Consider the following 13,142-nt stretch of genomic DNA (forward strand, 5'->3'; position numbering starts at 1 on the left):
CATTTCGACTTTCCATTTAAAGAAATGCAACTCCATCTCAGCATTTTTTATAAATGTTGTTGAAAGATAACAAGCTTAGATACCAAAAAAAAAAAAAAAAAATGAAACTGTTGTTGCAATAAAAGAACGAAGAGTTTTTAGAATAGAAAAGCCACGTCTAAGTGAGAGAGAGAGACGCGTAAGAAAGAGGAGGGAGAAACAGATGTAGTTGATGTGGCAAAAAAATTATATTTTTAATGATAGTGAGTGACATGTCAGCTTTTCGATAGTGTCTATATTAAGTATTTTGAATTCAAGGGGTAAAAGTCGAAGGACGATGGCAAAAATTAAGCCCAAAAATTGACAGCAAGACAAAGAAACTTGATTTGCAATCACACCAATTACCGAAGACAGAGACAAGACACGAGAAGATGAATGGACCATATAAGAGTGATCACATTGTGGGGTCCAATGACAACGTGGCACATCCCTGTGCTTTTGTTCCTAAAATAGCAAACTATGTCTGATCATCACCGGCCGATTTTAATTGGATTGTATTTTTGGTGAGGTTGGGAACCACTCTCTCCCTAGTCCCAAAATCAGAGGGGGTTTGCTATGGCAGGCAATCGTATCAATCTAATTAGTTGGGATCTTTGTCAACGTCATTCATGTGATAATAATTCATTGGCCTAACCTTCATTTCCTACCTGTGGATCTTGAAATGGATCCCACCTTGTTATATATATGTGTATTAACTAGCAAAAGAATTTTTTTTTTCTAAAATTTATGGGAACTTTTTTCCCCTAACGGGTTATAAGCTAGTACAAGCAAAATTGGTATTGCTATTGCAAGATTTAGAATATTATTTTTTTTTATTATTATAATGGTTAATTTGTCAAGCACGTCGAGAAAAATAGAAATGTAGCAATTAGTGTGCATTTTCCTTTTTTCCAAATTAGTGTGAGATAAATTTTATAAATATAAAAATTGAGACAAAAGGGAAAAACATATACAATAATCACTTTGCTGGGCAGTATTTTATTGTAGATTGAAGCTTGAGTAAATGCAAATATAGAAAAATAGAAATGAAAAAATGAAAATTTTAAGTCAAAAAAAGTAAGCTCATTTTGGCCAAATTGTCCAAGACTTGCTCCTTGAAGCAGGAGAAAGAAGAAATCTTTTCAAAAGAGCCTATTACGCCAATGCTTTGACAGGGAGTCCATTATGTTACACCACCTTTCCTAAATTCTTTAACTGAAAAAAAAAAAAGGACCATTCATCTAACAAATGGGGTTGTCCAAACACTATCTACCCCATAGCTACAACGTCAAATGCCTTCTAAATAAAGTGGAAGAGGAATTGAGATTTGTGCCATGAATAGCATTAATGAGTAAATCATTCTTCCTGCTTTAATTAAAAACCTCTCCATCAGCACTAGATTGAAGTAATCTCTGCTGAAGGTAAACAATAGGATCAAGCACAGCTAGTCCTGGAGGAATATCTTCAATCATTCTCCAACCCACGAACTCACGTGGTTCAGTAATCAGGACACCCCTGAATGTCGACCATTGACTGTGGGTTGGCGGGCAAAAATAGAGACCATGGCCTTGACCTAGCCCAATGTCATAGAAAAATTCTATGGTCAGTCTGCCAGGCCAGGGGTAATCCCCATAACCCTGCCAAGCTGTAGAAGCAGCATACTGGGGGTTCGTTGGGAATATCCCATGACGCGTGCACCAGTGATTTGATATCTCCCAATAGCAATCATCCAAAGATGTCGGTTCTTGTAATTCACTAATATAAATGATCTCAGAACCTGGATAACCAATTGAAATGATCCATACACCATTCGGGTGGGCTGGATCCATCAACATTGCATTGAATATTTCCTGCATCGGGACTAGTAGAGGTCTGTTTCCCATAAGATAATCTCTAGAGCCGGCTAGCGGATCATGGCTTACCTTAATTTTAACTGGGGTCTTTGGCAGCACTGGTGAGATGTTAAGAGCACCTAAGCATGGAACCAATACAGATGGATTTTTGAGCAAATATTGAAGATTTTGAGCAACATGTGTTCTTGGATGGCCCTGAAGATGAGGAAGTCCTGTAACACTGTGCTCAACAATCTCTTGTATGCCTCCAGCATCAGTTCTAAGCTGCAACATAATCAGAAAAAAAAACTGTTAAGACTTATTTTCTTGCACTTTTGAATCCATGCAACATGAAACTGTGTACACATCACAATTTGATTCAGGGTAACCCTCACAAAATTCTACTTTAATGACATTATTCATTAGAAGAAAGATGGACTTCAACTATAAGACATAACATTCCAATGCACCATCAAAAATAAAAAAGGAACAAAAAAAGTTTTACACAAGAGAGCAGCCTAGCCATAGGTATTGACAAGTGTTAAACATTAAAGATCAAATTTCTCATATTACTAGCAAAATCAGATAACGTAAAACAGTTTACTTACATAAATGTTTCGAAATTTTCTTTGCGCTAAATAATATTTGCTAGACATCCTCACTCTTTATTTATTCCCTGTGCAAAGTGCATCCCTCTCTTAGCACATTAAAAAAAATATTAAAAGGAAAAGAATAATCCTTCATGCCCATGTCTCTGGCAAAAAATTCACAAAATCCACTCTTATTACTCCAATAATAAGAAGACCACTACAAATAACATTTAGAAATAATGAACTTTAGAAAAGCATAAGATCATATAGCTGCTTGATTCTAGAGTTTTCAGCAGTTCTTCAGAAAATAACATATACAATGTATTCAAGGTCCTTGAAGAAAATAACATTTTCACATGATGGCCAAAAATCAATCAATCCTTGTTGCATTATGAAGAAAAACCAGGAAAGAATATTGTTGAACCTATAATAGATGATCTCTATAGCTGGCTAGCAGGTCATTGCTTACCTTAATTTTAACTGGGGTCTTTGGCAGCACTGGTGAGATGTTAAGGGCACCTGAGCATGGAACCAATACAGATAGATTTTTCAGCAAATATCGAAGATTTTGAGCAACATGTGTTCTTGGATGGCCCTGAAGATGAGGAAGTCCTGTAACACTGTGCTCAACAATCTCTTGTATGCCTCCAGCATCAGTTCTAAGCTGCAACATAATCAGAAAAAAAAACTGTTAAGACTTATTCTCTTGCACTTTTGAATCCATGCAACATGAAACTGTGTACACATCACAATTTGATTCAGGGTCACCCTCACAAAATTCTACTTTAATGACATTATTCATTACAATAAAGATGGACTTCAACTATAAGACATAACATTCCAATGCACCATCAAAAATAAAAAAGGAACAAAAAAAAGTTTTACACAAGAGAGCAGTGTAGCCATAGGTATTGACAAAGTGTTAAACATTAAAGATCAAATTTCTTATATTACTAGCAAAATCAGATAACGTAAAACAGTTTACTTACATAAATGTTTCGAAATTTTCTTTGCGCTAAATAATATTTGCTACACATCCTCACTCTTTATTTATTCCCTGTGCAAAGTGTGTCCCTCTCTTAGCACATTAAAAAACATATTAAAAGGAAAAGAATAATCCTTGATACCCATGTCTCTGGCAAATAATTCACAAAATCCACTCCTATTACTCCAATAATAAGAAGACCACTACAAATAACATTTAGAAATAATGAACTTCAGAAAAGCATAAGATCATATAGCTGCTTGATTCTAGAGTTTTCAGCAGTTCTTCAGCAAATAACATATACATTGTATTCAAGGTCCTTGAAGAAAATAACATTTTCACATGATGGCCAAAAATCAATCAATCCTTGTTGCATTATGAAGAAAAACCAGGAAAGAATATTGTTGAACCTATAATAGATGATCTCTATAGCTGGCTAGCAGGTCATTGCTTACCTTAATTTTAACTGGGGTCTTTGGCAGCACTGGTGAGATGTTAAGGGCACCTGAGCATGGAACCAATACAGATAGATTTTTCAGCAAATATCGAAGATTTTGAGCAACATGTGTTCTTGGATGGCCCTGAAGATGAGGAAGTCCTGTAACACTGTGCTCAACAATCTCTTGTATGTCTCCAGCATCAGTTCTAAGCTGCAACATAATCAGAAAAAAAAACTGTTAAGACTTATTCTCTAGCACTTTTGAATCCATGCAACATGAAACTGTGTACACATCACAATTTGATTCAGGGTCACCCTCACAAAATTCTACTTTAATGACATTATTCATTAGAATAAAGATGGACTTCAACTATAAGACATAACATTCCAATGCACCATCAAAAATAAAAAAGGAACAAAAAAAGTTTTACACAAGAAAGCAGCCTAGCCATAGGTATTGACAAGTGTTAAACATTAAAGATCAAATTTCTTATATTACTAGCAAAATCAGATAACGTAAAACAGTTTACTTACGTAAATGTTTTGAAATTTTCTTTGCGCTAAATAATATTTGCTACACATCCTCACTCTTTATTTATTCCCTGTGCAAAGTGCGTCCCTCTCTTAGCACATTAAAAAAAATATTAAAAGGAAAAGAATAATCCTTCATACCCATGTCTCTTGCAAATAATTCACAAAATCCACTCTTATTACTCCAATAATAAGAAGACCACTACAAATAACATTTAGAAATAATGAACTTCAGAAAAGCATAAGATCATATAGCTGCTTGATTCTAGAGTTTTCAGCAGTTCTTCAGCAAATAACATATACATTGTATTCAAGGTCCTTGAAGAAAATAACATTTTCACATGATGGCCAAAAATCAATCAATCCTTGTTGCATTATGAAGAAAAACCAGGAAAGAATATTGTTGAACCTATAGTAGATGATCTCTATAGCTGGCTAGCGGGTCATTGCTTACCTTAATTTTAACTGGGGTCTTTGGCAGCACTGGTGAGATGTTAAGGGCACCTGAGCTTGGAACCAATACAGATGGATTTTTGAGCAAATATTGAAGATTTTGAGCAACATGTGTTCTTGGATGGCCCTGAAGATGAGGAAGTCCTGTAACACTGTGCTCAACAATCTCTTGTATGCCTCCAGCATCAGTTCTAAGCTGCAACATAATCAGAAAAAAAAACTGTTAAGACTTATTCTCTTGCACTTTTGAATCCATGCAACATGAAACTGTGTACACATCACAATTTGATTCAGGGTCACCCTCACAAAATTCTACTTTAATGACATTATTCATTACAATAAAGATGGACTTCAACTATAAGACATAACATTCCAATGCACCATCAAAAATAAAAAAGGAACAAAAAAAGTTTTACACGAGAGCAGCCTAGCCATAGGTATTGACAAGTGTTAAACATTAAAGATCAAATTTCTTATATTACTAGCAAAATCAGATAACGTAAAACAGTTTACTTACATAAATGTTTCGAAATTTTCTTTGCGCTAAATAATATTTGCTACACATCCTAAACTCTTTATTTATTCCCTGTGCAAAGTGCGTCCCTCTTTTAGCACATTAAAAAAAATATTAAAAGGAAAAGAATAATCCTTCATACCCATGTCTCTGGCAAATAATTCACAAAATCCACTCTTATTACTCCAATAATAAGAAGACCACTACAAATAACATTTAGAAATAATGAACTTCAGAAAAGCATAAGATCATATAGCTGCTTGATTCTAGAGTTTTCGGCAGTTCTTCAGCAAATAACATATGCATTGTATTCAAGGTCCTTGAAGAAAATAACATTTTCACATGATGGCCAAAAATCAATCAATCCTTGTTGCATTATGAAGAAAAACCAGGAAAGAATATTGTTGAACCTATAGTAGATGATCTCTATAGCTGGCTAGCGGGTCATTGCTTACCTTAATTTTAACTGGGGTCTTTGGCAGCACTGGTGAGATGTTAAGAGCACCTGAGCATGGAACCAATACAGATGGATTTTTGAGCAAATATCGAAGATTTTGAGCAACATGTGTTCTTGGATGGCCCTGAAGATGAGGAAGCCCTGTAACACTGTGCTCAACAATCTCTTGTATGCCTCCAGCATCAGTTCTAAGCTGCAACATAATCAGAAAAAAAAACTGTTAAGACTTATTCTCTTGCACTTTTGAATCCATGCAACATGAAACTGTGTACACATCACAATTTGATTCAGGGTCACCCTCACAAAATTCTACTTTAATGACATTATTCATTACAATAAAGATGGACTTCAACTATAAGACATAACATTCCAATGCACCATCAAAAATAAAAAAGGAACAAAAAAAGTTTTACACGAGAGCAGCCTAGCCATAGGTATTGACAAGTGTTAAACATTAAAGATCAAATTTCTTATATTACTAGCAAAATCAGATAACGTAAAACAGTTTACTTACATAAATGTTTCGAAATTTTCTTTGCGCTAAATAATATTTGCTACACATCCTAAACTCTTTATTTATTCCCTGTGCAAAGTGCGTCCCTCTTTTAGCACATTAAAAAAAATATTAAAAGGAAAAGAATAATCCTTCATACCCATGTCTCTGGCAAATAATTCACAAAATCCACTCTTATTACTCCAATAATAAGAAGACCACTACAAATAACATTTAGAAATAATGAACTTCAGAAAAGCATAAGATCATATAGCTGCTTGATTCTAGAGTTTTCGGCAGTTCTTCAGCAAATAACATATGCATTGTATTCAAGGTCCTTGAAGAAAATAACATTTTCACATGATGGCCAAAAATCAATCAATCCTTGTTGCATTATGAAGAAAAACCAGGAAAGAATATTGTTGAACCTATAGTAGATGATCTCTATAGCTGGCTAGCGGGTCATTGCTTACCTTAATTTTAACTGGGGTCTTTGGCAGCACTGGTGAGATGTTAAGAGCACCTGAGCATGGAACCAATACAGATGGATTTTTGAGCAAATATCGAAGATTTTGAGCAACATGTGTTCTTGGATGGCCCTGAAGATGAGGAAGCCCTGTAACACTGTGCTCAACAATCTCTTGTATGCCTCCAGCATCAGTTCTAAGCTGCAACATAATCAGAAAAAAAAACTGTTAAGACTTATTCTCTTGCACTTTTGAATCCATGCAACATGAAACTGTGTACACATCACAATTTGATTCAGGGTCACCCTCACAAAATTCTACTTTAATGACATTATTCATTACAATAAAGATGGACTTCAACTATAAGACATAACATTCCAATGCACCATCAAAAATAAAAAAGGAACAAAAAAAGTTTTACACAAGAGAGCAGCCTAGCCATAGGTATCGACAAGTGTTAAACATTAAAGATCAAATTTCTTATATTACTGGCAAAATGTTTCGAAATTTTCTTTGCGCTAAATAATATTTGCTACACATCCTCACTCTTTATTTATTCCCTGTGCAAAGTGCGTCCCTCTCTTAGCACATTAAAAAAAAATATTAAAAGGAAAAGAATAATCCTTCATACCCATGTCTCTGGCAAATAATTCACAAAATCCACTCTTATTACTCCAATAATAAGAAGACCACTACAAATAACATTTAGAAATAATGAACTTCAGAAAAGCATAAGATCATATAGCTGCTTGATTCTAGAGTTTTCGGCAGTTCTTCAGCAAATAACATATACATTGTATTCAAGGTCCTTGAAGAAAATAACATTTTCACATGATGGCCAAAAATAGTGAAAACCCAATTAATCAACTAAGAAAACCTTTGCTAGATGCATCATGCATGGCAAATACCATACCCTCAAGTTTTTCAAAGATAACTCAACCATATGTGGGATGTTATGGAAATTAATTCTAGAATCTACAAATCTGTTACAGAAACACCATTATGACAAAACCAATATCAAAAGAATAACTAATAAAATAAAACCCATAAGACAAAAACCCTAATAGTTAACAACAAAAACCACAATTCACAAAACCCAGATGGAAACGAGTAATGTAAATCTCAGGGCAAATTCAACCAGAAGAAGAAATAAAAATTCATCACCTGAATGAGAACGGAATCTTCTCGCTTGCATAAGTAATCGGCTAGAACGAGTACCGACACATCCACACCCGGAAAATAATACTTGTCTCTTAACCACGTCGGACCCGGGTCTTTTAATGATCCATTGAAAACATATTTCTCCGGATTAAACTGGTTAACAAGAACAGCATGCCCTTCGTGAACTTGGATTTTATCCGAGTTAATTTCGGATACTCGAAATCCGCTGGCAAGATCAATCGGCAATCTTGATTTGCCAGTCCCAGTTGCTCCCATAACAATTTGGGAAGAGATTTTAAAGAAGAGTACGATTTTTTAAAAGTTACTTGAAGGATTAAAAACTCGTTTAAACACTTCCATTTTCAACATTCCGAACTGAGTATGTAAGTATGATTACAAAAATTTAATTTTAAAATTATCTATAATTGTATTTATAAATCTTCCATAACAAGGTATTTTGATAATATTTATATTTAATATTATTTTTTTTATCATCAAATCAAATAAAATATATTATTAAATTTTCATTTACCATATTTTCTCGATAAACACAAAAAAAAAAAAATTTATTATATTTTTTCGTACCATATTTTACTTTAATGATCATTTTCTCTCTTCGTCCAACCAAAGCATTAGTGTAATCGCATCTTATCGGAAGGGCTCCATGCGTGCGAAGTTTTAAGTTTCAATAGAAAAATGTTTAAAAAGGGGCTCGATAGGAAAATTTATGAAAGTTCAGGGGTCCAAAAATGCTTTTATTCCTATTTTTACGATTTTCTTGGCAATGCATATATACATGGAATATGATGGGCCAGCTGGGAAATTGTGGCCCAATCAAGTTTCTGAAGAGAATATTTAGTGGACTTTTCGGATGGGTTTGGGTTTGGTTTGAAGTGAGCCCATTCTGCAAAGCCCACATTCTAAGAAAAATCTAAAAATTAAACCCACTAGCCTGGTCCGTTGGAGGATATCATTGTTACATAGAGCCAAGTCTGTCTGATTAATTAGTAATTATAGGATTAATAATTATTTAAATATGTTTTATTATTTTAGATGGAAGATTCCAAGTTGAGCAAAATTATTTAAAAAATTAAATTATAAATACGCAATATGTGATGAGAATGCCATCTTAAAATTCTCGAAAGAAGATAAATAATATTAATTCTTAAATTATTTTTGAAAAAAATTGTAAATACACGAGAATATACTCTTAAAATTCTAGAAAAAGACACCTAATGTTAACCTTTAGCATATCAATAATTTATTTGAAAATAATTAATATATCTATAATTGGAAATTAGTTAAACTTATGCTTTAATCTTAATTTATAGATTTTAAGATAAAACATACAAGGAAATGAGGCCAAATAGATGTAGACATCTAAATAAGAAGGGCCCACTTGAGAAATAGACGTGTCAAAATCAAGGACGTACAAAATCATAAACATACGATCATGCATTATTGGATTGGCAGTGAAAAATAGCAATCCTACAAAGTACTGTACACACTACACAGCGTTTTATTATAAAGGAAGGGGTGCGCACTGCGCACTGTGGATGGCGGTGGTGTAAACCAGGTGGCCACGTTAAGTTAAGCAATGGTCCAAAGCCAAAGGAGAAGAGAGGCTGGCTGACTCGCACTACGATGCGCCGTAGGTGGAGGGCGGCGGAGGATGGATAGAAAGAGATGAATGAGGAAGTAAGGTGATATAATATTGTCGTCATTCGCTATCAGCTATCCTTAAGACAATCTCTTGATAATTGGGCCTTTTTGTTTCTTTCTTCCTTTTTTATTTCACTTTTATAAAAACAACTCAAAAGAAACAGAATCTCAAAACAATAGGGAAAAAAAAAAAAAAAAATCAACACTTGTGGTTTTCTTTTTTTTTTTTTTTTTTTAATTTTAAAATAAAAAGTCAACTCTTTCAGTCTTTTTCTTTTTCTTTTTTTTTTTTTTGTTAATTGGGAGGGTTTAAAAAAAATCTTTATTTGATGGACATTATTGAAGTCTAATTAGCATAAAATTATGTTTATTTTTTAATTAGTGGTTTATAAGTCGTATACCCCTCATTTTTAACCCATAATTCAACTCTAATAACTAATTTTTTTTTTATGACTATGATTGTTATATGCTCATTTTTAATATTAATTTGATTTTTTATTTATATAATATTAAAATATAAATTTTTATTTAGATTGAGTGGTTAAAATACATTACATTTTATAGAAACAGTAAAAATTTTTTTTTAATACTAAAAAAATTTTGTTTTGCTTAACATACTTAATAATACAGATTTTATTATATATTAGTTGCTTTAATTTAAAAAATAAAATAAAATTAATATATAAAATTATTATATAGCTTCTATTATAAGTTTCATAATTAATTTACACATTTCGTTAATAATTTTCACTATAATCTCTTATAGTAAATAAATCTACTTGAAATTAATTTAATAAATAAAATTAAATATTTATAAATAATAATAATTTTTATTTTTACTATTAAAATCATAAAATTATTTAAAAAATTATTAATAAAATTATATTTTTTAATAGAAATAGAATTTGAATTGTATAAAATATCAATATAACTAATAAAGATGTTTAAAAATAATAATTTTTTAATTAATTTTGGTCAACCAAATTAGAGTGCAATTTGAAAGAAAAAAATTTAATCATATCCTTTTAAAATTAAAATTTGAATAATCTAGATATATTAATTTAAAATAAATTTTAAAATTTTAAAAATTTTCAAATGTCTCATAGTTACATATATTATAATAATAAAATTATTAAATTATTATAAATAATAAAATTATTAAATTATTATAAATAATTTACATAATAATATAATGAGAGGTAAAGTTGATATGTGAATGTTGTCTACTTCTAAAAATTAATTTTAGTAAAGAGAATTAAAGAGCAACTTGAATTAACACGTGGGGGTGGAGTTTTCTTTTGTTTTTGTTTTTTTTGTCTATTATTAAATAAAATAAAAGGTTAGCATTACAAGAGAAGTGCAACCCTGAAAAGAAGAAGAGCATAAAATTGCAAAGCAAAAGCCCTAAGTGTACTCAGGTGACCAGAACAGGAGAGAAGATTAAGGGGGAGATTTCTTTTTGGCCTTTTTTGGGTTACCTACTGCTATCAATGCCTTGACAACTACAAAAAGATCCACTTTAGTGGAGAGAAGAAAAGGAGAGATGGAGCTTTTTTCTTTTTTCTTTTTTCTTTTTTCTTTTTTTTAAATACATATATTATTACTAATAGAATTAAAAAATTAGAAAATTTTGTATGAGCAGTACTCAGGCTTTGGCCATAGAGAGATAGAGAGAGATGATTTGATGTAAAGCCTGTTCGGAAGAGTAGGCGCATTGTGTCTCAAAATGCGAGCATGATGAGTCAAAATCTAATAGCATCAATCTCTCACCTTCCTTGATTGGTGATGGACGGATGGATGGGATTGCTTGAATTGATTCATGCATGGTAAATTAATCATTTCATGAGTTGAAATTTTTTTTCGACATCAATTTTGTACTAACATGAATCAGCATATTACCTTCAAATTAAAAATATAATCTCATCCATTATTAATTCAACAACTAACCTATCCATTCTTCTTTTGTCTTTTCCTACCCTTACCTTCAAACTTCCTGTATTAACTATCGAGCTTGTATTTTCGTATTTATAAAAATTGAAGTCGTGTATAATTTCAATACATCCACCGTGAATGATGTTATATATATTTTTTTAATTGAAGGAAATGAATATTATTTTCTTAGTATGTTATATTCATTTTTGGTAAGCAATTCTTTTTAAAGGAGGCAACCAAGTTAGCCAAATGAAGAAATAGATAAATATAGACAATGGGAAAATGTATTGGTGACAAATTTCTAATGTGATGTGCCCTTTTGGATAGGATTAGAATCAGAAATGTATTTGTTTCTACTACTTCCAACTATTCTCTCAGCCTTTTTGGGCTTTGCTCTTTATTCCCCACTTTCGATTGGATATTCCCACTTCAAGTAAGATTTTTTCTCTTTCACCATTAAAGTTTGCAGTGTAGATTTAGTAATTTCTTTTAAAGCTGAAGCTTGAAATTTTTTTTTTTTTTTTTAATGCTTCTAATGAAATTATTTTATATAATGATATTTCCAAATATAAAGTTCAGTAAAGTTATATGATTAGCTATAAATCATAAGGGTTGATGCCTTGGATTCATTAAATCTGGAGTTGGATTTCTGTTTTCGAGCACTTACACTGTGTTTGGATTGATAGAAAATAAGAGAAGAAAGATGTTAATCGTTATTAAACCCATCAATTAATTTGAAAAGAGCAGACTGATGTAGATTTGTGATTATGATGGATTTCATTTATGTATTTGGTTTCTGTAAAGGAGCAGAAAATCTTTTGCTATTTTTGATATGATTTCATGAAAAAGATTGAAAGTATATATCATGTGTTGTTTGTAATATGAGGAATTTATAAAGATTTTCAACAGATTTGAACAGTTAAATGGATCAATCAAAATTACTAAAATTGATATAATACTATTTATTTTATCTTGTTGGCTGCATTTGGAATATTAAATTGCACTTCAACAGTTGATGTCAAGCACTTCTTCGTCAGTGGTGGATTTTACTTCATCGTCTCATATACGGATGAATTATCCTTATTTATTTATTTATTTTATTTGTTCTCTTATTTTTTTTTTCAATTTAACCTATTATCCAAAAAATAATAATTAAAAATTGTCAAAAACATTGGAATCAAAGCATATTAAGAAATTGTAAAATGGAAATTAAATTAGGAGATATTACATCAACATCTGAAGCCACACTTGAAAAGCTGAAAAGGCTATGAGACCTACAAATATGGGGCAAGAGAAGGGGTGGGGTAAAGCTTATTTGCCACCTTGCTTTTAGCTACTCCCTCAGGAAATCTTTTTTGTCTCATGTGTCAAACTGTGGTGCTACCTTATTTCCAAAAACTATATTATGTGTAACTAGTGAAATCCACAGTATTTGCTTAATTATTAGCATGTGTTTTTTGCATATTGGGACCCATTTCTCAATGGGCTTTATATTTATATTGCATTACCATATATTAAAAGCCAGATATTTGAAAAACGCTCTAATTTAATCTATGCTAAATATTTTAAATTTGGAATCTGATTTAGTCGATCCTGAAAATAAGATTC

The 13,142-nt window shown here is 31.8% G+C and overlaps 1 protein-coding gene across 2 annotated transcripts; it reads right to left on the reverse strand.

Moving 5' to 3' along the window:
* Positions 1 to 1,065: 1,065 nt before the first annotated feature.
* Positions 1,066 to 8,581, reverse strand: LOC105637444 (uncharacterized). Of its 2 annotated transcripts, XR_016321693.1 has the most exons (8): positions 7,944 to 8,581; positions 6,786 to 6,980; positions 5,818 to 6,012; positions 4,850 to 5,044; positions 3,881 to 4,075; positions 2,910 to 3,104; positions 2,459 to 2,526; positions 1,997 to 2,135 (listed from the first exon to the last, which is right to left on the reverse strand). XR_016321693.1 is itself a non-coding variant. In XM_089723922.1 (7 exons), the coding sequence occupies exons 1-7, from the start codon at positions 8,214 to 8,216 to the stop codon at positions 1,389 to 1,391; spliced, it is 1,995 nt and encodes a 664-aa protein (XP_089580048.1). In that variant the 5' UTR covers positions 8,217 to 8,581; the 3' UTR covers positions 1,066 to 1,388. The 2 variants fall into 2 exon arrangements, 1 of the variants encoding a protein (XP_089580048.1); XM_089723922.1 differs by lacking the exon at positions 2,459 to 2,526 and having other exon boundaries at positions 1,066 to 2,135.
* Positions 8,582 to 13,142: the final 4,561 nt, after the last annotated feature.

The sequence above is a fragment of the Jatropha curcas genome, chromosome 7 (assembly GCF_041381405.1).
Source record: "Jatropha curcas cultivar XTBG-Jc1 chromosome 7, XTBG_Jcur_1.0, whole genome shotgun sequence".
Taxonomy (NCBI): Eukaryota; Viridiplantae; Streptophyta; class Magnoliopsida; order Malpighiales; family Euphorbiaceae; genus Jatropha; species Jatropha curcas.